The 27,500-nt window shown below is 43.6% G+C and overlaps 2 protein-coding genes across 4 annotated transcripts in view; one reads left to right on the forward strand and one right to left on the reverse strand.

Annotated features, from left to right (window-relative positions):
* LOC118234538 (serine/threonine-protein kinase 3-like) overlaps window positions 1-26,564 on the forward strand; it is a 27,281-nt gene extending 717 nt beyond the window's left edge. Inside the window, exons 2-12 of one of the 3 annotated variants that reach the window (XM_035431129.1) lie at window positions 294-374; window positions 494-622; window positions 843-957; window positions 3,577-3,741; window positions 4,323-4,490; window positions 5,436-5,573; window positions 6,386-6,520; window positions 7,049-7,241; window positions 7,939-7,997; window positions 9,546-9,721; window positions 23,541-23,676. In XM_035431129.1, the coding sequence (XP_035287020.1) occupies window positions 294-374; window positions 494-622; window positions 843-957; window positions 3,577-3,741; window positions 4,323-4,490; window positions 5,436-5,573; window positions 6,386-6,520; window positions 7,049-7,241; window positions 7,939-7,997; window positions 9,546-9,721; window positions 23,541-23,544 (1,363 nt within the window). In that variant the 3' untranslated portion in view covers window positions 23,545-23,676. Of the gene's footprint in view, window positions 1-293; window positions 375-493; window positions 623-842; window positions 958-3,576; window positions 3,742-4,322; window positions 4,491-5,435; window positions 5,574-6,385; window positions 6,521-7,048; window positions 7,242-7,938; window positions 7,998-9,545; window positions 9,722-23,540 lie in introns of all 3 variants that reach the window. The other 2 variants (XM_035431127.1, XM_035431128.1) reach the window with 2 other exon arrangements.
* LOC118234539 (potassium voltage-gated channel subfamily S member 2-like) overlaps window positions 26,250-27,500 on the reverse strand; it is a 3,624-nt gene continuing 2,373 nt past the window's right edge. Inside the window, exon 2 of the mRNA XM_035431131.1 lies at window positions 26,250-27,500. This exon is cut by the window's right edge and continues 1,487 nt beyond it. The gene's annotated coding sequence lies outside the window, so the exon portion shown is untranslated.

Raw genomic sequence — 27,500 nt, forward strand, 5'->3', positions numbered from 1 at the left:
CCGTACTGTCAATATCACAAGGACTCTGATTTCCTACTTAATAATTGACAGTAGTGTAGGGTGTTTGTTACATTCATTACTGCCTGGACAACTTGCTCAACTGAAGCCAATCATACAGTTACAGATTGTGGAACTACATTGTGTCATACACCAGTACCCCCTGACAGTCTCTGCGCCTTCTAACAATTCATGTGACCAGCAACATTTGTTGAGGGTTTTTAAAAAAATATATATTGTGAGCAGAGTCTTCATTACAAACAATGTCTTAGTGGTAATGATATTTTTCTTTACAGCCAGTTGAAAAAGCTGAGTGAGGACAGTTTAACAAAGCAACCAGAAGAGGTATTTGATGTTCTTGAGAAACTGGGTGAAGGGTAAGAGAGACTACTTCATAAATTTGTACAGGGCTTTGCAACATGTGTTGCAATGTTACAGTTTCTAGTGTGCTGCATAGGATTGTGTGAGCTGCTTTTGGAATTCTGTTCTTGCGCAGGTCCTATGGCAGTGTGTACAAAGCTATACACAAGGAGTCCGGCCAAGTGGTGGCTATTAAACAAGTTCCTGTTGAGTCTGACCTCCAGGAGATTATCAAAGAGATATCCATCATGCAACAGTGTGACAGGTAGGTGCAGGAGACATTAGTGTTATCGTACACTTGAATCTGAATACATGCAGACGCATATCAAAATTTAAAAAAGCTGACTGCAAATCAAAAGTCTTTCCTGTCATTATTATGATGTCATTAATGTCCAATGTAATGGTTTAGTTCTCAGTTTTAACATTTTGGCTCACTTAATCGAGATGAATCTCACTTGTTTCATTTCTCCCTTGTGTGTACCAAGCCCCTATGTGGTGAAGTACTATGGCAGTTATTTTAAGAATACAGACCTCTGGATAGTGATGGAATACTGTGGAGCAGGCTCTGTGTCCGACATCATCCGGCTACGGAACAAAACTGTGAGTGCATTGTGGGTAATGCAGGTTGTGTACAGTGACTTTTCGGGCATCATTTCATGCCCCATTGTGGCATTGGTTACGTGCATCCAACAGGTCTCCTCTGTGCATACTGGGGCCAGGAACATTCATCCTCTGTTTGTGTGAATGTTTGTGTCTGTGTCTGTGTTAAGGGGGAGTTTATGTGTTAACAACCCAAATCACACCAAAACAACAGCTATGAGTAATCCTCTGGTCTCTCTGCCAAGTGTGTGTCAGAAAGCATTTGCCCCTTCCTGATTTTTGTTTTTCATTTAATCGATGAAATAATAATTTTAAAAATGTGTTTTGTTTTTACTCAGGTTCCCTTTGTCTAATATTACATTTGGAGTGGCATTAGCTCAGGAGGTAGCGCGGAGGTAGAGTTGTCGGTTCAATCCTGGCCTTCTGGGTGTGTCCTTGAGCAAGGCCCCAGTTGGTCCTGATTGGTGCCTTGCATGGCTGCCTTTCCCCCGTTGGTGTGTGAGTGGGTGCGTGAATGGATGAATGAGAGGCCTTCATTGTAAAGCGCTTTGTGCGGTAGTTTCTGGAAAATGCGCCATATAAATGCCATCCATTTGCCATTTAACATTTTATCTAAAGATCTGAAAGTGTGACATTCCAAGTGACAAATATGCAATAATAGAGGGCCTCAGTGTCAGTTTCAGGCCTCTTGCCCTGGTTTGCCAAGATTATTATAGATGTGCTACTAAAATTTAAAGGATTGACTGTGACATTAAGCCATATCGTTTTAACGCTGTGTTCAGTGGCCAGATTTCTCATTTAACTGTAAGGAAAATGCTTTTTGCTAAAGAGGTAAATTTGTTTGTTTGACTTGCCAAACCATATTCAAAACTTTCAAAACAAGACTGTGCTATGGTTGTTGCTCACAATGTAGGAAGTAGTGCATTTTCATTAATTCATTCGTAAGTCACAACAAAGATCTTCATCGAGGTACACTTTTGAAAACATACAGATTTCTGTCATATGTGTGTGCAATTGAGGCATTACTCCGGTGTGGCACTGTATTGTAATGAGCTCAATGAACCAGGAAAGAACGCTAAGCTACTGTATTGTATGCGTGGAGTGCATGATCAGACATTGCTCTGAGTTTGCTGCTTTCAGACAGGTAGCCTAATTCTTGTTTTCTTTCGCACTCAAGCACGTCTAATATTTTCAAAAACGTTTCCTAAATTATATCAGTGTAATGTTTTTGACTGCTGATATGGTCCGTACAATAAGCATTTTTTTATAAAGAGAGTTTGCAAGGAGGAACAGGTAATATATAGTCACCATCTGATCATTACTGGCCATTAAACAGTATAATTAACATTACTAACGAGATGTGGTAAATTTGATCGTGTGATCACGATTAATGTACCACCTCTGCCTCATTTTGAGCCCGGAGAAACCCTGTATGCAGATGTAACAGAAACCGTAAGGAAGGGGTTGTGTACATTAAAATTCAGAAGGAACTTTGCTTTTTTATAATACAGATATTGCTGATACCCTGAAGCTACATTGTTGTGGGCTTTACCGGAGAAGAGATTACCAATATGCCTACAACCATATCTAACATACACAAAATTTAGCTACTGAACTCCAGGTCCTGTGGGCCGCAGTGTCTGCTGGTATTTGTTACAACCCTCACTACACCACCTGATTTCACTAATTATTTTACCTTCTTGGTTCAGGAAGAAAATTTTCATAAATGAAATCAGGTGGTACAGTGCATGGCTGGAGCAAAAACCTGCAGGATCCTAGAGTTGAGCAGCCCCGATTTTGAGGATATTGAGATAAAAGAAAAATGAATTAATAATAAGGTAGCACACCCTGATGGCATGTATCCAATAGTATGCAAAGAACTAGGAGAGATCATAGAAAGCACTGGAATACCAGATGGCTGGAAGCAAAGTAGAATAATACCAACTACCAATCTGGGAAACTACAGGGCTTCACATTTGCACACGTGCAAAGTGCAGAAATCTATCATTATGGACAAGTAAGAAAAACCTCAAGGGTAGCCAAGGGTTTTTTGTGTGCAGGAAATAGTCTTGCCTGAGGGATCTCCTGGACATCTTTAAGGGCATTGTTATGAGTTGAAGTAGGCTTATGATATATATCTCAGTTTCTGAAAAGCATTTGAAAAAGTTGTCCAAATGCAGTCAGCTGGACTGACAGGCCTTATTCCAGAGTGCTTTATAAATTGCCTGCTGGGTAGAGCTGAGTAATTGTTGGACGGATCTCATCTGAGCAAAGGGCTGTGGGACGTGGAGTCCACAGATCAGTGCTTAAACCTCTGCTTTGCCTTGTTTGTATAAATGATCTTGATAGAGACATTAGTAGGAAAGTGACATTTACAGATGATTAAACACTTGAGGCTTCAGCAAACAGTCTAGAATCAAGTTATGCCAGAAGAATAAACCACAATCCATAATTGGGCAAGAAACCTGGTATATGACATTCAATGTATGTGAATAAGTTCTACATGGGTAATATCGTGGAGGCAGATACTTTGGGGTATTGAAGTCCAGGCTTGATACAGTGATGGATACTGTCTTGTAGGTTAATTGTGAGCATTTGTATTCTCTTCCTCTCACACAGCTCACCGAGGACGAGATTGCAACAATCCTCAAATCAACATTGAAGGGCCTGGAGTATCTGCATTTTATGAGGAAAATCCACAGAGACATCAAAGCTGGGAACATCCTTCTTAACACAGAAGGCCATGCTAAGCTGGCAGATTTCGGAGTGGCTGGACAGCTCACGGTGAGCTTGTACCATGAATAAATCTGTTTCTTCAAACGAAAGTGTCAGTGTAACACAGTGGATGGGCATTATCTTGCTGGTTTTTAAGCATTTATTGAGTGGGATTATTGCATTGCGCATGACTTGGTTGCTAAGCATGTTTTTAGCATGATTTAAGAAATTTCCAGAGAGATGCATGGTCTTCAAAACTAACCTAGCAGAGAGAGTATTTATGTGCAATTTGTGTAATTGTCGCATTATTATTAGGCAAACTTGTCCTTAAAGTTTACTATAAAATATAAAAAATAAGTAGACTAAAAAGTAAAAAGACTGTTACTCACATGCCTTCACTGTTCTATATTTAAGGTACTTCTGCACAATTTTACTGACCACTTTAAATGGTTTTACAATCGCACAGTTAACAACGAGCCATTAAAAACAGTTAACAATTAAGAATAGATTTTGGTTTTCCAGCTACTAAAGGAACACTTGTACACACAACTGATAGATTTGTGCACTGTGGGTTCATAGTGAGTCAAGTCAAGTTTAACCCATTTGTGTCAGGACCATCGCTTACACTGCCTCTCTCTCGCCCCCTGCAGGACACCATGGCCAAACGCAACACCGTGATCGGCACGCCCTTCTGGATGGCCCCGGAGGTCATTCAGGAGATCGGGTACAACTGCGTGGCAGATATATGGTCCCTGGGCATCTCCTCCATTGAGATGGCGGAGGGGAAGCCCCCATATGCCGACATACACCCCATGAGGGTGAGTCCCACACTGGGCTCTGCTGCCACCCAAATTCCTGAGGACACTCAAACAGGCCCAGGCCTGTAGATCATATTCATACACTACTGCGCGAGGCTGAGTGGAAAAAAAAGAGTATCAGCACTGGCCAACAAACACAGATAGCAGCATTTGTTTTGTTTAAAGAAATAATGGCTGCATTTGAAATTCAGTTATACAGTAGAAATTACTTTTCACTGGAATCACTATTGTTAAATAAAACGTTCTTTTAGAGGAAATACAGAGTGTATATCTTGTTCATTCTGTCCTCTGTAACTCCTGCTGTGCTGCTGAAAAGCTCACAGCTCCTCTCTCTTGGCTCTCACAGTCATTCTCTGAAGTAAACACTAAAGATTTATTGCACTCTCCAAATTCTCCTCCTGCCAAAAGACACTGGCAAGCGCTTTCTTAACCTTGAGAATTGATCCGTTTTTAGAGTGAAAAACCAGCCTAATGGAATGTATTTTGGTTAAATGGTGTACTTGGTGCTGGGATAATGTTGTTTGTGCATTTTGCTTTACATCTTTCGACTAATAAGTCATTATGCATTATGTTTGGTCAGTCAGCATACTTGCTGTGCATCTCAACACTGATAGCCAGCATTTGCATCGCTCCTTAATGGAAGCAGTGGGGCTTTATATGAAATATTTGTACCAATTGCAGAACTCTTCTATCTGAGATGGCTGGTTTTACAGAGAAGGTTAGGAAGCCGTTGCCAAAACACATGCGGCTTTCAAGTTTCCCTGGGCTGCTCCACAGGGAATTTCAGTGAGCTCTTTGGGCTGGAGACACAGTATCTCCTGGCTCATACTGAATTAATCACCAGGTTTCTTGGCCCATTGATGCCTTGAGCTCACAAAACGACGTTGCAAATTCTCTGTACTTCTTGTGACTCACATGTATCTCTCATGGGTTTTTCTCCTACAGGCTATTTTCATGATTCCCACGAACCCCCCGCCGACCTTCCGGAAGCCTGAGCAGTGGACCGACGAGTTCACAGATTTTGTGAAGAAATGCCTGGTGAAGAACCCAGAGCAGAGAGCTACAGCCACGCAGCTGTTACAGGTGTGTCAGAAAGTCACACAGGCGCAAACGCACGTACACTGACGCACACAGACGCAAACGCACGTACACTGACGCACACAGGCGCAAACGCACGTACACTGACGCACACAGGCGCAAACGCACGTACACTGACGCACACAGACGCACGCGCACGCACGCTTAAACACACAGACGCACACGCACTCACCCTTAAGCGCACAGACACCCTTACAGACACGAATGCACACGGGTTAACATAAGCATACTCTCACACCCATGCATGACATGCAGACACATGCACTCAGCTACCCAGGGTGCAAATACATGACAGGCTCTGCTGTTCTGGTAAATAACTGATAAATAAAAAGAGCTTTGCTAGATTCCTTTTTATCTTGTCACTGCCGAATGGAAGGCCCGTTTTCAGGATAATAAATAGCTAGCTGGGCAGATTCCATTATCCTGGGCATGCTGTGTGCCAAAAAGGTAATCAGACCGTCTGTAACACATATATAGGGACCCAGTTTTATCTGAACGTTGGTTGTGCTGTAAATGAAGGGCGCACTTGCTGTAAATGAAGGGCACACTTGCTGTAAATGAAGGGCGCACTTGCTGTAAATGAAGGGCACACTTGCTGTAAATGAAGGGCGCACTTTCTGTAAATGAAGGGCGCACTTTCTGTAAATGAAGGGCGCACTTTCTGTAAATGAAGGGCGCACTTGCTGTAAATGAAGGGCACACTTGCGGTTTCAGCAGCTCGTCACACACGCTCCATACTGGTGAGTCTACGTCCTGGAGGGCGTGTGTGCAGACTGACCCATGCCTCTCTCCGCCAGCATTCCTTCATCAAGGACGCCAAGCCGGTGTCCCTTCTGCGGGACCTCATCACCGGCGCCATGGAAATTAAAACCAAGCGGCACCAGGAGCAGCAGAGGGAGCTGATGGAGGAAGAGGAGGACGAAGAGAACTCAGTGGGTACCGGGCCGTTTCCCGTGGCTCGGTCGCTCCCTCTGTCAGACAGAGTAGCTTCTCCAGGTTTCCTCCAGCGGTCTGTGCAGCTTAACTGAAACGCGGGCTTCTGCAATGCCTAAGCCCTCTGTTTGCTGAGATGTATCAAAGATGTTTGTAAATGACTTTGTGGATCACACGGTTGTTTCGCTGACTTCTGAGCGGTGCTTTGTGATGCGTTTACCGCAGGAAGTGTGGAGGGAGTGAAGCTGGTGTGTAGTGAATTTAGACTGCGTGAGCCTCATTTTAAAATGGTTGTGCCGGCTTGATCGCTTTTGGGCGCGGTGTGTCTATGGTTATGGAGTGTGTGTGTACGCATGTGTGTGTGCAAGTGTGTGTGCATGTGTGTGCGTGTGCTCGCCTGTGTGTGCATGCACAAGCGTGTGAGTGTGCGTGTACGTGTGTGTGCGCATGTGTGCGTGTGTACATGCGTGTGTGTGCGTGTGCGTGTGTGTGAGAGCGATGGTGACAGTTACCTTCTCTTGCGACAGCTGGACGAGGAGGTGGAGGTTGACTCCCACACCATGGTGAAGACGAGCTCGAGCGCCAGCACCATGCGGGCGTCGGGCACCATGAGCGACGGGGGCCAGACCATGATCGAGCACAGCAGCGCCGTGCTGGAGTCCCACCTGGGCACCATGGTCATCAACAGCGACGAGGAGGAGGAAGACAGCACCATGAAGAGTGAGTTAGCACAGGCCCCAGCATCTCCCCTGCAGCCATGCTCAGCATTCTGTTTAACACATCCAACCAGGCAATCAGGGTATCTGCTGCCTCTGTTGCCTTGTGTAAGCTACGCGACTTTCGAAATCCTAACAAAATCCTAACGACCGAGAGGATCTCACTTTTAATGACCGTCTCTTTAAAAATTCACTGGTATTTCCGTCCTTGGAATGCTCACACTACACGCATAGTCACTGACTATGGCCACAGGGGGACACACATTGTACCAGCTTTGCCTAAAGGCTTGTGATAAAATTAAATCAGTTTGATACTCTCATGAGAGTCGCGAACTAGCTTAAAAGTGGATCAGGAGAGCTTCAGTTGACTCTCTGTCCGCCACGCATTAAACAACCTTCAGAGGTGGGTACGCACAGCGATCGTGCAAAGACTGGGGATTTTCTCTAAATTTCTTAAGTTCTTGAAACCTGCAAAATCGTGACTAAAAATCCTGTAGTGTACGCTAGATATAAGACTTCAAGAGCCATCGCTGGCTTCAGCAAGCCCAAAGAGTGTACTAGAGGCTTAGTTTCTGTGTGCTGTTAGGCTCCTGCCTCAAGGCCCTCAAAACTGGCTTTGCTGAAGCAGGAATGGTATATTGCCAAAATCCTCATACTGGAGGCTTCATTCTCTTTCATGTAATGCATTTCTTGGCCACCAGGTGGGAGTGTTGTTTTGGCAGCTGCACTGAAGACTCCACCCACTTCTTTTTCCCCACAGGTAACTTTGATTCTGTTGCACTGGTGTTACAGAGCTCCAGTTGGGGAGGCTGGAAGCAATCATGCAGCAAGTTTGTTTATCTAAAGCTCCTAATGAGATGAAAAGTTCAGCTCCTGGTCTCCTAAGAAATTTCTTAATTAGCAGTCTTCATTAATTAACAGTGATTGTTTAGAATTTTATGTCCAGGATATTTGCTGTTACAGTGATAATGTTTTAAGTGAATTTTGCTTTATCGCTTGGTATCACCCACAGTAGCAAAAAGCGTGCCCCCAAAATGAATAATTCCCTTTGAATCATAATTTTCCTTTCATTTAAAGGAACAGATCAATGTAAATTGCATACATGCATACCCCACAGAAGGGGCTGAGTTTCAAAGGCTTTGGCTAGAGAGTAATGATATTGTGTCTTCATGGCCGGCAAATAAATTTACTCCACGCTCGCATATTTAACGAAGAACAACAGACAGATATCGACAAGTACTTAGACCTGAGATTTCCATGAACGTGAAACTTAAATAACGCTCTTGAATATAACAAGAGATTAGAGACCTTGTCTAGGACACAAGGAGCCAAGGATTCCGAGTAGCTCGTTGAGCCCAAGCGCCAGTCCGTGTTCCCCGCTGCGTGGGATGTAATTCCGATAGTGCCAGCTGTGTTCAGCACTCCTGCGGGGCGTCGGATAGGCAGTTGGCAGTCCTGCAGCACAGTGATTGGCTGCCCTGCTGGGTGGGTTGCACTTTGGGCCGTGCGGATGCTGATTATGGCCAGTGGCCCCGGTGGGCAACATGTAATTGGCTGCAGTGCGCCTGGGGAGAGAGGAATCTCGCTTGACCCCTGGGAGCTCTTCTGGCCGACAGGTTCCGTCCGTGGAAGCATGCGTTTCGGAGGATTTCTGTTCGTGTCATGAATTAAGGCGGAGCTTGCGGCAGTGAGCTCATACGCATGGACTGGGTGTTCCAAATTTGGGGAAACCAGCAGGTGGCTGCATGCCTTTCAAAGAATGTATGCAGTAGCGTTGTGGCCTCCTAAATGAATGGAGGATGTTAGAGTAACAAGGCAGATGTACAGTTACAGTGGGGCAGAACTGTATGGAGCTCATAGTGAAAGCTCTAAAAGTTCTGTAGAAGAACTAGTATAACAGCTTTTGGTTGTTGCTGTTAAGAGGCTTTATGTGCATTTATGGAGAATATACAGTAGACACTGTCCTGGGTTTAGACTGTGAGCCAACAGTTCGTTGTTTTTTAAAATGACAACAATGAAAATAATGACAGAATCAGCATCAACAATAAAACATCAGTGACAGGGACAATTCTGAAAGCGGCAGTTGACGCCACCTTTACATCAGTGTTTCTACTGCAGCGGAACAACCACCTTTCTGCACCCTCCACCATATTCCATTATGAATAATGTGTTCTTGTTTTATAAAATGCATTAGGAATTGATCAGGTTTCTGCAAGTAATGTTTGTAATGAATTGTGCCTATCATAGCATGCATCATGGAAACTGCTCTCAAGCCAATTGTGGAATTGCTTCTTTTTTCCTCTTGTAGGAAACTCCAGCTCCCAGCAGGCTCTGCGTCCCTCCTTCATGGACTACTTTGACAAGCAGGGCTCCAAGAACAAAGTGCCTGATGACTGTCGCCAAAATAAGCAGGATCCATACCTCATCACCAAGAACGTGTTCCCTGACAACTGGAAGCTGCCCCAAGATGGAGATTTTGACTTTGTAAGTGCTGTGTTATTATTTGACGATTCCTGGTTTTTTGCTTTATGCTTACATCACTGCTTGTCTGTATTGTGTGTGTGTGTGTGTGCGTGCGTGCGTGCGTGCGTGTGTGTGAGTGCGTGTGTGTGTGTGCACGCGGATGTGAAAGAGTGTTCATGCATGCATTCTTCCATTTAATTCCTATTAAAGCTGTACTCAAACACGGTTGGTAATTTGTCAAAGTGAAATGTGAATTTCCTGGAAGATGTTCTCATCTTATGCTTGGTTGACTGGGACACATGTAATCACGCGTATCGCAGTTTCTCTCAGTGTAACTCATCTCCTGCAATCATACAAATCTACAGGAAACTTAAGCACTAAACACTAGCAAGGTAGCCAGGCCTGTCACCAACTGAATATGATGGACTGTCATAAGAGGCAGCCAGGGATGGTGCAGACCTGGAATTTTATAATCCTTTTTTCCCCCTTTTCTGCTAATTTCATATTCATATTTTATATTCCCAGTCTTTTTCATAGACAACACTTGCTTCAACTTCCAATATTGATTCTGACAAGCATATGCTCTCCACCAAATCATTCAGCTTCTGTTTGTTATCACACCACTGCATACAAGTTGGACTTGTAGACATGAGTTGGAAGAATACACTCAGGGCCTGATTTACTGAGACCTTTAGCACGTTCAAAACCTTTTAGCACCCCCGCAAAACCAATAACATGGCCAGTGATTGGTCTTGGTATTTGTTTTGCACTAATCATTGGTCGTGCTATTAGTTTTGAGTGTGCTAAAAGGTTTTGCAGATGTTAAACGTCTTAGTAAATCAGGTCCTTAATGTGTAGCCAGACAGGCAGGGCTGCAGGCGCCCTCTCAGCCAGTGGAGGTCACTAGAGAGCGATGCGATGCTGTAATCCCAGCTGACTGAAGCTCTCCCTCCCTGGAGTACGCTAGCACCAATTGTACATCGCCCTGCGGGGCTGCTAGCTCCAATCAGCGCTGCTACGGTCCAGATTGGAAATCATCCGAGGGCTCGTCCATGCGCTAAAAATGAACAGATGTGTAGCTAAGACAGCAGGGACATTTGTTCACAGGAGAAGCAAAATGATAAAACAAATGTGGAGCTGGAAGCGTTATTATAAAAATGCAGCCATCCTGCAAGGCACTGTGTGACTTCAGGTCGTTATTAAATCCTGGAATTTGAATGGCACCTGACACCTGTCTCACAGTCTGTCTGTCTGTCTGTCCTTTTTTCGGCAACCGCATAACCCTTCAGAGGAGAACGCAGGCAGACACAGGGAGCTTAGTAGGCACCGTGACGGGGTGCCAGTCCTTAGCTGGGAACGCTCACTAGGGGAGATTGCAGTTATTCCGGGCAGTCTGTCTTTGGGCTGCGGGAGGAAGCTTGCGTGGGCGCTGGGAGAGCGTTCTCACCACGCAGGCTGATGCCGGAGCCACGAGGCGGCCACACTGCCCACAGAGCCTCCGCGCCACATCACACCACACTGGGGCTTCAGGCTGTCAGCCAAGTGAGGGCTGCTGACATGTGGGTCACTCAGTCTCAGTTCAGTCTCGGCCCACTCCGAGGAGCCGTTCCCTTACTGTGACATCACAAGGGCTCAAAGCCTGCTCACCAGCAAAAGTAGTTTAGAATAAACTGTAAGAGAGTTCATAGGGTCCAGCAGGGAAAACGTGCTCTATTAGAGTTAAACATACTCTCTCCGAGTTGATTTTACACTGAACATTTACTGGTGCGTAATTACGCTGTGAAACAGGTTCTGTGCAGAGAGGGCAGAGAATAAGTGATCCTATGCATAATGGGAGGGATCAGTAGTGGAATGCTCCATGTATTATAAGACTAAGCTAAAGAGACTGAAAACACCAGCCTGCAAGACGTAGCGCACTCAGACGTCATGATGTCCCAGGTCAATATCTACTTTGAATGACACATTAACCCCCAGCCACTTAATAGGATATTGGGCCACTATCTGTGGCCTGTACAGCCTGTATGGGCTGTGGCTCAGTTCTCCAGGGTCTTATGTTTAGCAGGAATAGGACACCACTGGTCTAATAGAAAGTTAGTCAACTCGATGGAATTGGAAAACCCTGTCTCACGCTTGGCTTCAGACCCGGTAACGGAGAAGGCCGTGACATATGGATAACATTAGTGTGAGGGTCACAAAGCTTTTGGGCACCATTAGCCACCTGTCTGTGGACAGGGACGTTGTCATCATGACACACCTCTCTAAATGTGTTTAAGATGTTCACTCCGTACCATTAAGTAATGATTGACATTGTCCTTGCCTTGAGAGAATGAGCGCACCAAACCATGCCTAGAAAATGTTCTCCCACACCATTAAGCGACTACTAGAACCCTTCACTCTTCAAACAAAGTTATTTTTATGTGCTTACATATGCAGTGTTAAAGTGCACACATTTTATGCTTGAAGTACATTCCTGCTGCAATGATATGTCCGCATTTTGCGCCTTCCCCATTGTAGCAAATAAAGATATAGAGAATGACAATATTTCAACCTAAAAACAAGTGCGGAGCTTAGAGATTAGATGTAACAATATGTACACCATTCTGAGTTACTGACATCATTGTATGTGTCCTTGTCTTCCCTACTTTGTGTTTCCCTTAAATCACCAGCAAGCCCAGTTTCTAAAAATAGGAATTATTTGGAAACGGACTGTAGAATTGCTGGGGGCATTTCACAGCAGAGAAACCCAAATGTATCCGTGAAAGATCTCAGAACACCGTCGTAATATTGACAGCATGCTTTCTGCAGAGCCAGTGCTCGATGAAAAGCCTCAAAGTTTTTTTGCATGCTGAAGTGAACACTGTTGCTAGGCGAGACCGTGACCTGTGGGGCCTGCCTTCCTAAGGATCACCTGTCTGACCCTCAGTCACATTTTACTTTATCACAGAGTCTTTGCATCTGTGACTGCAGGGTTTTTCTTATTTGTGATGTCATTTGGGTATTTAACCATCGGTGCAGATCTTTCAGTTAATTGAAACATCCACAAGTGATATCAGACGGATAAACAGTCTTGACTTTGTTCTTGATGTTTTAATGAAGATGGCAATGTTAAGAGAATGCTATTGAGTGTTGAGAGCCTTGCGTTTTGTTAATGGCGTGTGATTTTTCTGAGTGTGGGCACCTGTGTTTCTGCAGCTACCCACAGCAAAGCCTCCTGCTTTTCCTGAGCGTGACTCTGTGTGAGTAGCTGCTTTGTTTGAGGGAGCCACTAGGTGTAATTTACTTGGCTTCTTGTGCATTATTCATACTATCCTGCTATTCTGGCAGCTACTGCTTTTGTAATGCCCTCCTATTCTGACATCCACTTGTCTTGCGATTCCCTGCTATTCTGGCTGCCACTTCTCTTTTATACAATAGAGGCTTGGCTGAATACTCGATTCTGATTGGTCCAAGGGTGTGCATTCATTGGGACACCTCTGCCTTTTAACAGTTCTAAAATCAACGCAACATCTTTCTAAAGCAGTTAAATGGCAACATTCTTTCAAATTTGAATTAACGTTACATCCCCTCCTCTTTTCAATGGCAAATTTCACAATTAATGGCAATGTCGAATTCAACTTTAATTGATAAAATAGTGCATAGTAGGCTAGCCTACATACGTCATCTACTGATGTATGTAGGGGCGAGTTGGTAGAAATGTTTTTGTTCATTTACTCTGAATATATTTAGCCTAGCACTATGAAATTTTACTTCAAACAGCTTTGACATATCAGTAGTCATTGCTTTTTGCGGCTGCGTCCATAGATTAATTGAGTCAGATACAATTTAAACCAAAGTACAAGCAGTCCAATTTAACATTCACTTGGAGCATCTAGAAGATGATGCTATGTCAATACAGAAAGCAAATTAGCGCAACACATTTAACACTGAACTTACTTAAAAAGATAAACATGTTGATGAGTACAATTAATTTCTTTACAAATATTAAACCATTTAAATGACTATGGTCTCCCCTGAAGTAGATGGTTTTCAACACCATATTGTTTCCCTAATCTCCAAATCTGAAGCCCTCTCCATGTCATCCCTGGGTGCCAACGCTTTCATTTTCTCTTTAGATGGCATTCTTTAAACGTAACAGCAAAAAAACATTGTTTGTTATAGCAACTCGGAGGCGGTATAATTGTAGCAGCTGTTACATTTATACAGACGGGAACATCATGTTTTTATTGGTCACATAGCAAAATTTCCTGCTAAAAAAACTCAGAAAGCTACTCTAACTTTTCAAGGAGAGATGACTGCTTACAATGATGTATGATTTGATGTATTGTAAATAAAAAGAATGCCTTATATCCAAACTTCCAGGACAGATTTTCATTCAGCACGCTCAATAACATGAACTTTGTCGAATTGCTCCATTATATTGGCACGCAGTAGAGGACTGAATTGTAAGTGTACAAATCTGACATGGCTACTGTAGCAGCAGTGTTCAAAAAGTTATTTACCGTGTCACATTTATGATGCGACTCTCCCCTAAATACTTCTATAAATAATTCAGTGATTTTATCTGACACATGATGTGTTGTTATTTTTCTTATAGGCTTTTTATAAGCAATATGATGTCATCTGTGGTCGCTTTTAAAAAGGTTTTGGCCACTTCACGCAGTGTAGGGTATGCAAATTTTAATGTGAATAGCGCAATGTAGCGAATTGCACAAGATGGCAAACCATTTTAAAAAGCAAGACAGAGGGAGGTAAATTTGATTGAGTTACGGTTTCATGCAAAACTGGTGCTAATTGTACGGTATAAAAACAAGAAGGAACTAGTTTTCCCCTGATATAATCATGGTTTTCTTAGAATCAGAGTTTTGCTTGTACATTATTATTCCTCACGTAATGCCCTGCTATTCTGGCAGCCGCTGCTCCTGTGATGCCCCGCCCGTTTTCACGTGCCTCACGTGTCTCACCTCTGCCATGTGTGCATCACGTCTTCCTCTGACACCCTTTATCACACCTCCGTTTTCTGTATGCTTTTTCCACACTTGGTTCCTTTGTTCGGCGAGGCTACGTCTGTTTCCAGCCCGTTCAGTGGTCTCTCGCTGAAACTTCTGTTTGCTTTTACACGCTGTGCCCGTATGTTGAATTCGGTTTAATTTGCTTCATCTTTTATTTGAGGATGAAAGAAATTGAAAATAGACTCAGCATGCAGTCGCAATTAGATTCTGTTTGAACTGCCCTGGGTCTATGGTAGGGTATGAATAGGTTTTTAGATAAGCTGAAAATACGGAATGTTGACTAAGTACTGGAAGACACCAGTGTACGGGTCTTTATGGCAAGCTCTAAAGAAATACTGTCTGCAGCTCTGCTATGTCTTGCTGTGGGAAATGTTGTTTGTCTGTTTTCCTGAGATTAAGACTCATCCAGCTGTGAATGAGAGTATGGCAGAGAGTGGGGAAGTGTCTCCTGCTATTAATACCAATGAGAGAGAGGGAGAGCAAGAGAGAGAGAGAGAGTCACACATTCAGGCAGTGCATCAACAGCTGTATGAAGAGCACGGTGTGGTGTTTAGCTAGCAGCCGATTAATGTCAGCAGCCAGTAATTCATTTTCCGCGACATTACCGATCACCCCCCCCCCCCAAAAGGTCCCCAAATTCCTGCGGGATCGTTCTGTAAACACGGCGTATTGATGAAGGCCCGTGATGATTGATGGATTAAAATCAGCCGCATTGTTTCCCCTCAGCCCATTCGTTTCCCTACACATATTTTTTTGTGTAGCCTTTTCCCTGATTTCTCCGTGGACAGCTCATTTTACCCGACAGTTTGAGTCCCGGGCTCCTGCCATAGAGTTAAAAAAAAACTACTGCCTTCATGCACAGATACGCCGCGGGGCCGCTGACCTATTTTGATACAGCTTACGGGAACGGTCCCGAAATCTAAAATTCCATCTCCAGTGTTTAAGGCCTGTCAGTGAGGACAGCTGTGTTACAGCCTGTTCCAGCAGCCGGTAAAATCACGGCTCCGGGCCACACGATGGGCTGCGCGGCACACTCTCAGATCGACGGACCGGACGGTCTGTAAGCGAGGGGCATTTTTTCACGGTCAGACGCGCATAGGCAGACGGGAGACGTGGAGATTAAAAGGGAAGTTTCCGTACGCAGCCCTGAACGTAGAACGCATTACCGAGACTCGCAGGGATAGATTCTCGTCCTCTTCACCCTCTGTGGAGCACGTGCCATTAGCTGGGGTGCGAGGACGTCGTTTTCGACTGTAATGGTGGGAAAAGGCTCTCAGTGTTAATGGTGTCTGTGCGTGTGTGTGTGTGTGTGTCTGTGCGCGTGTCTCATTTTCATGCCATTTTAGTCTCTGCTGTCTGTGCTCAGAGATGTGAAGTCTTTTTCTTTTTTTTTTTTGACAGTTCTGAGGTCTGGGAAATTCACAGATCAAAACCCGATTAGGGTCTCCAGTGTCCAGGAGACACACAATAAAATGATGAAATTCCATGCAATACTTTTTACCAAGGGTAGGGGGCACTGTCACAAAACTGTGAGACACTGCTATTGCTCAATTAATATTCCCCAGCATCATCTCTGACCATCTCTTGAAAGACGGTGTCAACGTGAGCACACTATGTGCCATAAAGAAAGATGTCAGTTTAGAATGAAGCATCCTGAAGCCTGCAGAGAATACCAGGATGGTTAAGAGTGTTTTTGCACCTTTTTCACAGAGCTACTACATGCGCTGAGAAGTAATCAGACCCGCGGTGGCCGGGTGTCATTTTCTCTGATGCAGACATACGTACAGTGAGCACCATAATTCATTGGACAGTGACACATTTTTTTGTTATTTTCGTTCTGTACTCTGGCACTTTGAGTTTGCAAGGATACAATGACAACGAGGTTGAAGTGGAGACTCAGCTTTAATTTGAGGGTATTTTCATCCATATCGGATGAACCGTTTCGCTGTCCAATGAGTTATGGTGCTCACTGTAGCTCTGGGCTCTAGGTCTGTACCTGTCGACCGTATAGAGTGTGTGAAGGGAAGGAGCGGCTCTGATGAAGACTGAAGGCGGTATTAGGCGGAGCGAGGCCCTGAGCGGAGCCCAGCCGAGCGCGAGGCGGACGGGGGGGGCCCTCGCTGCCGAGGCGGCCATCTCACTCCCGCTGTGCTCCGCCGAGCGGATCTGTGACCGGTGTTCAGACGAGCCCGCGTCGGGCGCTCCTCATTGTGAACCAGGACGCGTTCAGGCGGAGTTACTCACGCGTGCTCACTCGCCGCTCCGCATGGGCGGGAAAACTGGGTGTCTTCCTCCTGCCCTTGGGAGGAGACTCAGTGGTTGAATATGGAAAAATGCACCAGACAAGACGCCTGCATTTCCATTCCGTACCTGTTCTTGTCACTGTTCAAACACGGCGCAGTCAGTCTCTTTGAAATAAAGTACCATAGAAGAAGACCAGGTTCCAGCAAATATGTGATTTCAGCAAGTTCAATATAGGCCTCCACTGAAAAGCTTGTGTCCCTAGAGCTTACTCATTTCATTTGTTTTCCACATTCCCTTGTCTGGGCACAATTTACCCAGCTAACATTGTAGGCTACATATTATCCGTTTATACAGGTTGGCAAGGAATAATCAGTCCAGGAAAAGTACCTTACTCAAGGGTAACTCAGCCATTCCCAAACCAGGATTAAACCTGAGTCACTCTTGTTAGGATGAGTGTTCTAACCGCAGCTCACAGTAAAGTTGGCCTACTGTGACACAAACTGTGCCAACTGCGGCTTTACAGCTCAGCTACGGCCATCTTAAAACATCAACCGGGAGCCTCGCTCTCCCCTGGTCTGAGATTTACTGAGTAAACCGGCAGGGGGAAACGAACCCAACCTCTGCCTGTCTTGTCCTGTTTACTGAGTTACGCCGGTTTCCTGCTTGAGAAATAACTGCTTACTTTGTGATATAAGGAGATACAGCGCTGTGTGGACAGAGAAAGCTGCTGTGTACACAGGACTGGCTGCAATGCATCATGGCTGAGTGTGAGCCAGGTCAGAGCCCCGTGGGACTGTAGTGCAGGTGGTGCAGAGTCTACTGTGACTTATGTGGTCAGCAGAAAGGGCTTTGGCTGGATGAGAGCCTCCAGTGCAGCCTGGAGGAAGTAATGGGTCTGAGGTTTCAGACAGACAAGAGCATCTGCAGCTGAGTGTGTTTACCTCTAAGTGTTCGTTATCAATTAAAAAAAGCGTTTACATTTTTGTAAATGTTAAGACTACGAGTGCTATCTGTTAATTGAATTAAGAGTGTTCATAAATCATCCTCAAATGCCCTCTTTAATTTATCCCCAATTTAAAAGAGGGTAATTCACCCCATGGCTGAAGTTAAGGCTGAAGTTAATGTGTAAGTGTTTCCACGTACTGGACTACGAACGGAGCAAAAAGATAACATGCATTGTTGTTGCTGGATCAGTGATTCCCAATGCACTGCAGTATTCCTTTTGATTTCCTTTGAATCCGTTTTTTCATTTATATTTACATATTCATTATTGTACCTCAATTTGATTTTTAATTTCAAGCGCTGCATTTCAGTGACCCTTCTGTTTCTGACATCTGGAGTTCTGGAAGGCGTTGTTGCCCTCATACTGATTACCCAGCCTCAAGATCTGCCAGAGACACGTATCCATTTAATACAGATGATTTAAAGTGTAATTCAAGTGTTCAAAGGAACAGAGCGTGATGCGTATGAAATAATCTCACTTCCGGCTGATGGTTGATTGGCAGTAGCCCTTTTCCGCACAAACCACAACTCACCAGGATATTGACCGTCTTTAATGCCTTGGACTGTGTGCAGCGTAGTGAAGTGTCGTGTAGCCATTTTGGTTCTGTGTTAGGGTCTGCTTGGTCACAGCTATCCTCTCTGGATCTCTCCTGGTGGTAAACATCAGTGTTACCCGGAGAATCCCTCAGTTTTCTGCCAAACTGTAATGGTTTTTGTCTAACAGGCAGACTTTATGTTCTGTTTCATGGCTTCATTTGACATACATAAGTGTGTTATTTAAGCCTGTTAGGGCTAATGAAGCCTATTTCCTTTGAACATGGAGTTTTCTGTGAGGGCTCGTAACTTCTCTAAGCCATTAGCTTTTGAACAGCTCATTGGATGTTTCTTACATACCATTTCCAAGTTTCATTTTCCAACGAACAGAATAATATTATGTTTATAATTGGAGGGGTTTGATCGGACAATAAAGATTTGGCCATGTTTGAAGGGGTAAATTAATGCTTTTTCAAATGCCTCACAATTTTGCCTTTGAAAGTGAGGCTTTCAAAGGCCAGGCTTGTTTGTTACTATAGAGAGAAAAAAAGTGTCATAGAAAGATGACATGTCTTGAGTAGGCTGTGTCGAGCAAATTTTATAAATATTATTTCATGATTTTTATAGAAATCTGTCAAGTAATCCCCACCACAGTGATCACTACAAGATATTTAACATAATGTTTACACAATACTTCTGGTATACATAAGAATCTACTGAGATATTTTGTCAGATATCTAGTCTTAGATTATCTTTTTGAGAGACAGGCAATATGATTTGATCTGCCACTCTTGTGTCATTTGTGATTGAGTGGCGTGCTCTGTTTGACCGTAGGAATGCTTTCTCTCCGTCCATCTCTGTTCCCCTCCTCAAACATCAAAGGAACGTCCTCGGGCAATTAAGAGTCACGCAGAGGAACCGATTCCCCCTCTCCTTGGCATAAAAAGGTGCCCTGAAATTTTCTCTCCTTTGAAAATTGTATTGCTTTATTACTTGAAGACAGCACGCCATAATTATTAAGGGTCAGAGACTCAACCAAGGCACAAAGATCATGTTTTTTTTATTTTAGGTTTGAATGCAGTCTGTCATTTAATTGGAATCATTGATTGAAAATCTTAATATCTAATTAGATAATGGCTCTTGAGGCCTGATAGTTGAAATCTACATTTTTAGAAACAACTCTAGTGGAAAATTTTAACTTTGATCTTGGTTTCCTTGGGACTACTTGGGAAGAACAAGCTGTGGTTTGGCACTTTCTTTCATTCCTTACTTTTGTGACTATAACTTGTCTATGTCTGCAACATTAGTTTTCTTTTTAAGATGGTCAACCTTCATCTTTAGATTAGACATTGCATACTTGTAGGTTAATAAATCACTTAATTTTAATCTGGTTGTGAGTTGTACATTTTGATAAAGGTTGATCCAACAGGTTCCTCTGCCAATCAGCAAATTCGGCGATTTGATTGATAATTGATATCTTCCATAATAATTAACAAATGAAATCAAAAAAATGTATTTTACATGTTGGATAAGTGAGAGGTTTAACTGTTGATGCACTCGTGTTTGGTATTCATAGTGCCAGAGAATAAATGAGGGTGTTAGCAGTTAAAACTGCTGGATTCAGAAAATTAAATATATTTTACTTAATCCTCACTTCTCCAACAATATGAAGTAAAAAATAATTTAATTTGTGTTTAATTTAATCTGAAAGACCGCTCATCACATTACCATTAGTGATGGTATTGTGTAGGCATACGTAAACAAGAATATACTGGAAGACAGTTTCATTCAGCGAGCGATACTCAGGCGAGTGAGATTTGTGCTAATCATGTACCTGTATTCAACATGCCATTTTTAGGTGTATAATGCAAAACAACTGTCAAACAAATCACTGTATCTGATCCACTGATCCTCACTGTTTGTATGCCGAACAGTTTCTTGAGTTTCACCAGAATATTTTTGATATGATATGATATCCATAGTCAAAATAATGCAAATCCTGTAACTACACGTGCCTCTTTCGTAATTTCTCCCAATGTTGCATTAGCCACTCCTGGCCAGGTGATTTTTTATGTAGTCCACATGCTCTCTGTTTGTGTCCTGCAGGTTGATGTTGTAGGCTTTTCCAGGGGACACTAAATAGCTGCTAGTTCTTGGGAGAACAGGACTGGAATAATGAAAGCGTACTGCATGCAAGTTCTGCATTCTAAAATTTGGATTTAAGGCACATATTGCATGTTTACTTTGATGTAAACAGTCTAGATTCAGGTGGATTAACTAATATGTATGACACATTTTTTATGGTATAAACCCGCCTTATTCCAAAACTGTCGTTAACGGTCATATTCTTGTGTGTGTTATGGAACTTCATCGCTGAGTTTAAATTTTAAACGACGTGTAATGGGTGACATGAAAAGATGCCATTGTAATGCAGTCGCCATGGCTGTGCTTTAAAAGGTTCTTCAGAAGGTGAGACTGAATGACCCTCAGACATGTTCTACAAATTGGACGTCACTGTTGATCGTGCAAACTGAGTAAATTGACTTTGGAGAGCAGTCCTTTACGTACACGAGGCAGGGCTTGCATTGTCTGACCTGGGGTCAGGGTCTGGACTAAACTTACAGCTCAGTCTTTTATAGGGCGATTGGTCTGTGATATATATATATCATTCCACTCTTTCCATGTTTTTTTGTGCCTGGTTAAGTACTTCTGTGAATTTTTAAAACTATTTTTAATTTTTTTGATGTTTTATTGTACCATATTTAAACTGATAGTGTGCTCTCACAACTAACTAGCCGTGCCCTGCACAGGTGAGGCGCATTGTAATTAATTACCACTACCGCTAGCGTATAAAAACTTTGGCCTGTAGTGTCGCACCTGATGCTCTGACGAAGGCTTCACACCGAACGTGTTAGCCGCGGCCTAAAATAAAAGGTGTCTATGAAGTGACGTCTCTTAAATTTGGTGTGCTGCCATTTCCATAACTTTATACTGTGCTGTTTTTTTTTCACTGATTGGTTTTTCCATGGCAGAGCACCCAGCCAGTTGGCATTGTGTGGAAGCATACCTGTTATCAATATTTAATTAGAATCCTTCTGTCTGTCTGTCTATCCCCATGTCTGTCTGTCCATCTCCCTCTGTATCTGCTAGAGTTGCTGGGAGGGACCAGTGGCACCCTCTCCCAGTAGTTAATAGCCTATTTAAAACTGTTTCTCTCATCTAGTCCTCTGGCTTCAGTTCTGGGTATAACCTCATACATCTGACCTTGCTAATGAAAATAGCTAACCTACTTTAATGAAACATCCTGAGACGAAAGCACTGATGCCAATTTTTATGAAGTTAGAGATACCATACGCACATCTCAAATTGAAGGGCACATTATGGATGTATTTTTCTGGATTGGTTTAAGACGTTTGTAGCTGTTATTTTTAGCTTTTTTGTTGTTGAAGCTGTTCCAAAGTCCAATATTGGATATGAACAGAGTAGCACCTTCAACAGGTATTTCGACCTTGTAAGGCAGTTTTAGTCATTTCTGTGTTGTGAAAAAATATTCTATTTCGTTTTATTAAACCTTTATTTAACCTGGGAATATCTTGATGATGAAATATATTTGTCAGAAACATGAACGTTAAAGACAACACAATATTTACAGACTGTACACGGTATTTACAGACTGTACACGGTATATACCAGTGTTGAAATTCTTTCCAAAAAACAGCAGGCCTGTCAGAGGTGTAAGCATTTGGCATGTTTCTGAAGTCACTGAGTCATAAGCTCTGGTTGCTTATAATTCGTAAATTGATTTTGGAGATTATTCCAGGGCCGCACTGCAATGCATCCAGAGCGCTAAGAGAGCCTTTGGGAACCTGCCAGTTCAGAGTTTGCGGAGGGGAGAGGGTTTCTCGAGTGCTTTGCTAGTGAAGCCGCACCTTCAGCCTGCGCTTAATCACATCGCCTGATTGGCTCCCCTGCCAGAAGAGTCTGAGCGCGTGCAGTAGTTTGTGAGGAGGCACCCTTGACCTTCTCGTCCCCGTGTGTCTCCGGGCGCTCCGCCCTGGAGAGGTGCGCACAGGTCCGCGGGAGGGAGGAGGAAGAGCGGAAACGTTTGAGCGGAAAGGCCTTCCTTCCACAGCCGCGCGTTAACGGACGGCGCTACGCGGCGGCGGCTCTGCCTTTCGCCTGGAGACCGCGCGGCGCTGGGGCCTGGAGGGTTGCGTCATTTCTTTCCTCATCACACAGTTGCGTGTTCAGGAAGTGGCGGGGAGTTTTGCTCTTTCTGCCTGTTTCTCAGAGGGGAGGAAGGGTGGGAGGGGTAATGGTGCATTTCGGTGCGGAACAGCACTGAATAAGCGTTCCATCCCTGGAGCGGGAATAAATGTCATAAACATATTTTGTGTCGCTGTTAAAAATATTTGTCTTTATTTCTGAAAGGCTACTGTGCTGGGGGATTTGTATATCGTGAGCCTGCCACCCTAAAGTTTGCACCACACACCTCACCAAAGGCATGCGTTTTAGCAGCTACCTGCAGCCGTTGAGATATGCTCCATGAAAAAGTCAGCTTCTGCTTTCGTGTGTGGGGGTCCTCCATTCCGTTTCATACCTTTCCTAAAACGGAAGAGGCTCAGGAGCACTCCCTCTCTGTGCGGTATGCCCCGCGAGGCTTCTTTCCCTGCCACCAGCGGGGAAGCCGCTCTTGGCTAGAGGCACACAGACCTCTGTGCTGTCTCCTAATCAAGGTTTGTGTGTTTGCTTTAGGATTCTGCCTTTCTTAATCACAGAGGACACAGTGATTGTGTCCTCCGTGATTAGGCAGCACACATTCATCAGCGCTATGCAAATGGGGAGCGACTTCCACTCTCTGCAGCCGGCCTGGTCCATTTTAATACGCGTAACCCAGAATCCGTCTTTGTTCTAGCCTGATCGCTTGGGGACTCTGAGAACACTGTGCAGCGTGGCAGTCTGGCTTTAGAGACGGGGATGAAGGTGTTTGCAGACCCGTAACGGTGGCGTGTCTGTGTGTGTGTGTGTGTGTTTGTGTGTGTGTGACGCAGCTGAGGAACCTGGGTCTGGAGGAGCTGCAGCTGCGTCTGAGCGCGCTGGACCCCATGATGGAGCGCGAGATCGAGGAGCTCCGACAGCGCTACACCGCCAAGAGGCAGCCCATCCTGGACGCCATAGACGCCAAGAAGCGCCGGCAGCAGAACTTCTGAGAGTTCCACGGGGGCCCTGTCCAGCAACCTCCCCCCCCCCCGCCCTCTGCAGAGGGGACAGGTCTCAGAAAGAGGAGGGGCTTCTGTTCATTCATACAGACCACACCCTCTGACCTGATCTGCTACGTCTGACCAATCACAGGTGTGCTTCCTTTCCCCCTGGAGGCTACTGTCTGAACCCCGCCTCCCTTCCCCCAGCAGAAAGTTCTAGTGGAAAGCAACTCTCACCCCCCCCCCCCCCCCCCCCTCCAGAAGATAGGTTGCACTGTCAGGGTCTAAATGATAATAATGATAGTGCTGATACAGAGAATGTCAGTGTGGAACTGAAAAGCTCTGTAGAGGTATAAGTTAATGAGACACGTTCAGCCCTGTTCCTTTTATCATCATCATCGTGTGTAATTGATTTCTCCCTCATCTTTAATGAGATTTCTCAGGCGTGAAAGTGGTCGCTCAACCCCAGGCAGTAAAGCAGACGGTACTGCAGTGCCCCGTGAGTCTGACTACCTTTCAGAACCACCTGTTTTCTCCTGGGTCTGTTCAAGGCTGCGATACCTACGGGGAAAAGGCCTGCAGGGTGACGTGTGATTGGCCGTAGCGTCACACAGGGGAGGGGTCATGTCCTCAGAATTTCGCTGGTCTCATTGTGATGTAATGACTCCTCCCATCAGTCAGACACCTGTGATTTGCCTGCCCCAGCTGCGCGGTCCTCTGGTACTGTAGCTGCGATAGCTTAGCTGGTGCAGCACAGGGAAGAAGCAGTTGGGTGTATACTGCTGGTAGATTTTGTAGGATGTGCATGCTAGCAGCAGTGCGGTGGGCATAAGGTTGCAAATGGACATTCCAAATTTGAGAGGCTAATGTGGGGAGAAGTCGCTGAAATATTTACATTAGATATGAGCTGCTGTATGTAACACATGCAACAGTTACCCTTAGAATCACAGCATTACTCACAGCCACCATATTTGGAAATGTTCCGTTTCGGAAGCCAGTTCGTCTTGTTAGCACCTTCGTGGGCCCAGGGTTTTTCAGAAAATGCATTTTTTGTTTCTTGTGTAGGAGCTTTTCATTAACTTGCACATTACAGTTGCTGAAAAGCATGACCTGTATGCACTGTCTCGAAAGGTTTTCAAATGTATGCTTATATCTGATGATTTTGTTCCATCCTATAACGGGTCATTTAGTCCACTGGCCATCACTGACCCGTGTTTTAAAGCATTTTGTTTGTACTTGATGTCATTCCGCAAAGTGCTAATGGCTCCTGATTCCTAACCCCACTCCAACCACCTATCGCTATACTGAAAACAGTCTTCAGTGTTATTCAAGTGTAAAATAGTGCCTTCAAGGATAATATCTTTTGAGAGCCTTTAAATGGTCTGCCACATTGTTTTTTTGTCTTCTCTATAGACTTGTAAAATCAAGTCATTCATTTGAGCAATGTAACCAGAATTTCCATATCATTTAACAAGAGTGCTTGTTTCATTGTCTTGATTTTTATACTGTATTTTCTTCTGCTATATTTCACAGTGTCCTTTAATTTGCTTGGCTAATTTTAAGATTTAAAAAATTTTTTTTGCCTCCAGGTGATAATGATTTATAGTAATACAGCAACAAAACGAATTATTCGAATTCACAGCTTTTGCTGTTTTCTTTTTTTTAAAAAGCTGGACAAAATTGGAGTAAGTTGAAAGGCAGGGTGATTGTAACTAGTCATCTTCTGTATTGCGTTAATGCATCTCTTCTTCTGAATAGTACCTGTTGTACCTGCAGCGCTTTAGCACATAGATTAGCACCACTGAAACAAACCTGTCTCAACTTCTTCTGCTCAAATAAAGTATATGGCCACTGAACTCACAATATGCTCTGGCTCCAAGTCCGGAGGATATTGTCCAGGCATTGTCTTAGTCCAGAGAGGCATGCTAGATAATAGCATGTGAAGGAGAAATGGACTCTCACTGCAGACAGGAAATTAAAAAATCAGTCTCAATCTCCCGAGTGCAACTTGCTAAACTTCACAATATTCATGATTCACTTCTCGCATGGTGCCAGTTCTGCCCTTAGGATAATTTTATTTTAATTTTTGATGCTGCTTTTGGTTTTCAAATCAAACATCCTGGGACTTTTCATAGAGGCTTCCGCACAGAGACAAGTGATGACCAAATATCCTACGCTTGCGACAGGTCTATAGCTTAGCATTGTGTGAGGGGCTTAATAATTTCACCCATAGGAGCTGATGAAAGTTTTTTCCGCTCCCAGATGAAGTTCATTAGCCTTTTTTTTACTGAAAGCCATTTGGCAGTGGAAAGGGAGGAGGAGGCATGAGTTCTGGCTCAAGGACTCACACATGTTCTGCACTCATTACAAGGACTGCAGCACCAGAGGGGGACATCAGAGACTGCATTGTGTTGCCAGCACCATTAGCAGTGTTATTATTGCCATTCCTTCTTTGTTTGACAATGAACTCTTTTTTTATGCTATGGATACCATGAATTGTGGAGCTATATAACATGTAGTGCATATTACACTGCTGAGGATGAAGGCTATTCTGATGCATTTCACTTGCCAAAAATGTTTTATTGTTTATTATGTTCCAGAGAATACAGTTCCATTTTCCATTTCTTAAACCTGCTAATGACTTGGTGCAGACATGACAGGTTTTAGATTGGCAGTTATTACTGCACAGCAGTTGATGTTGAGAAGCCTGGCTGCCTAAGAGTTTATAGCACTCCTCATTTGTGTGCTAATTTTGATTTGCTATACATAAACAAGCTTTGTAAATATTTGAAATGAATACGACCTCTTATTGAAAACACTAACTTATTTTTCAGGTGTATTTTCCGACAAAACAATAAATACCTCTGCATTAAACGTGCCACTGAGTGTTTTTTGGAACTGTCAGAAAAACCAGTGATGTACTGACTTACAAGTAACAACCCCGATAATAACTAAAAACTGTTTGGCACACAGGGATCTTAAGTGGGTCTGTAAGTCTAGTGGGTGTATCAGGGAACCAGGCTAGTAACACTCAAGAATAAATTTAATGTATTAAAAGGTCTGCAGAAATGCTCTTCCTTTTCGTAATACATATAATATGTACATATATATACACACACACACATACAGTATATATACTGCAAATCTGCACGCAATGAGTATAATCCACCTCCTGACAACTTAATGTACAGTACTTCTTGAAATTATTTCTGTTATCTTGCCTTCAGACGATTTCCTGTCACGGAGACGTCTCTTTGATAAACATTCTTGATTTTAGTTCTTGCCAAGACTTAAAATATATTTCACATAATAAATGCTTGTATCATTTGCCCAATAATTTGTTTTAATTGTTTTTACATTTGTTTGTCACAAGAACACAGATGTATATCGAAACTTTCATGAAGTGAACACGTGAATACATTTGAGTGGCAGTAGCAAGTATAGCGTATTATATCACGCTGTAACAAATGCACACAGTAAATTTCCTTCACTATCGACTATAATTAGAGTATTAGACTTCAGCGGTGGTCCGCTGATTTGTGTGCTGGATGGATTATTACAAGTTTTTCTCTGAATATATTATTTATATGCAGATGATCACTCTTGATGGGTCTCAACAGGCAAGTGAACTAAGACCACAGCTCATATGTGACGGTGTCTGTCTCCATATTCAGGAACACAGACAGGCTATCCATGCGATGTAATATTTACTTATGAGTCTATAATTGTCGCATACTGGCACACCCATCTTTCCCTAATTCCGGAATACAATAAATAACATAATATGAAACATGTTGCTCTCTATACCTC

The sequence above is a fragment of the Anguilla anguilla genome, chromosome 8 (assembly GCF_013347855.1).
Source record: "Anguilla anguilla isolate fAngAng1 chromosome 8, fAngAng1.pri, whole genome shotgun sequence".
NCBI classification, from domain to species: domain Eukaryota; kingdom Metazoa; phylum Chordata; class Actinopteri; order Anguilliformes; family Anguillidae; genus Anguilla; species Anguilla anguilla.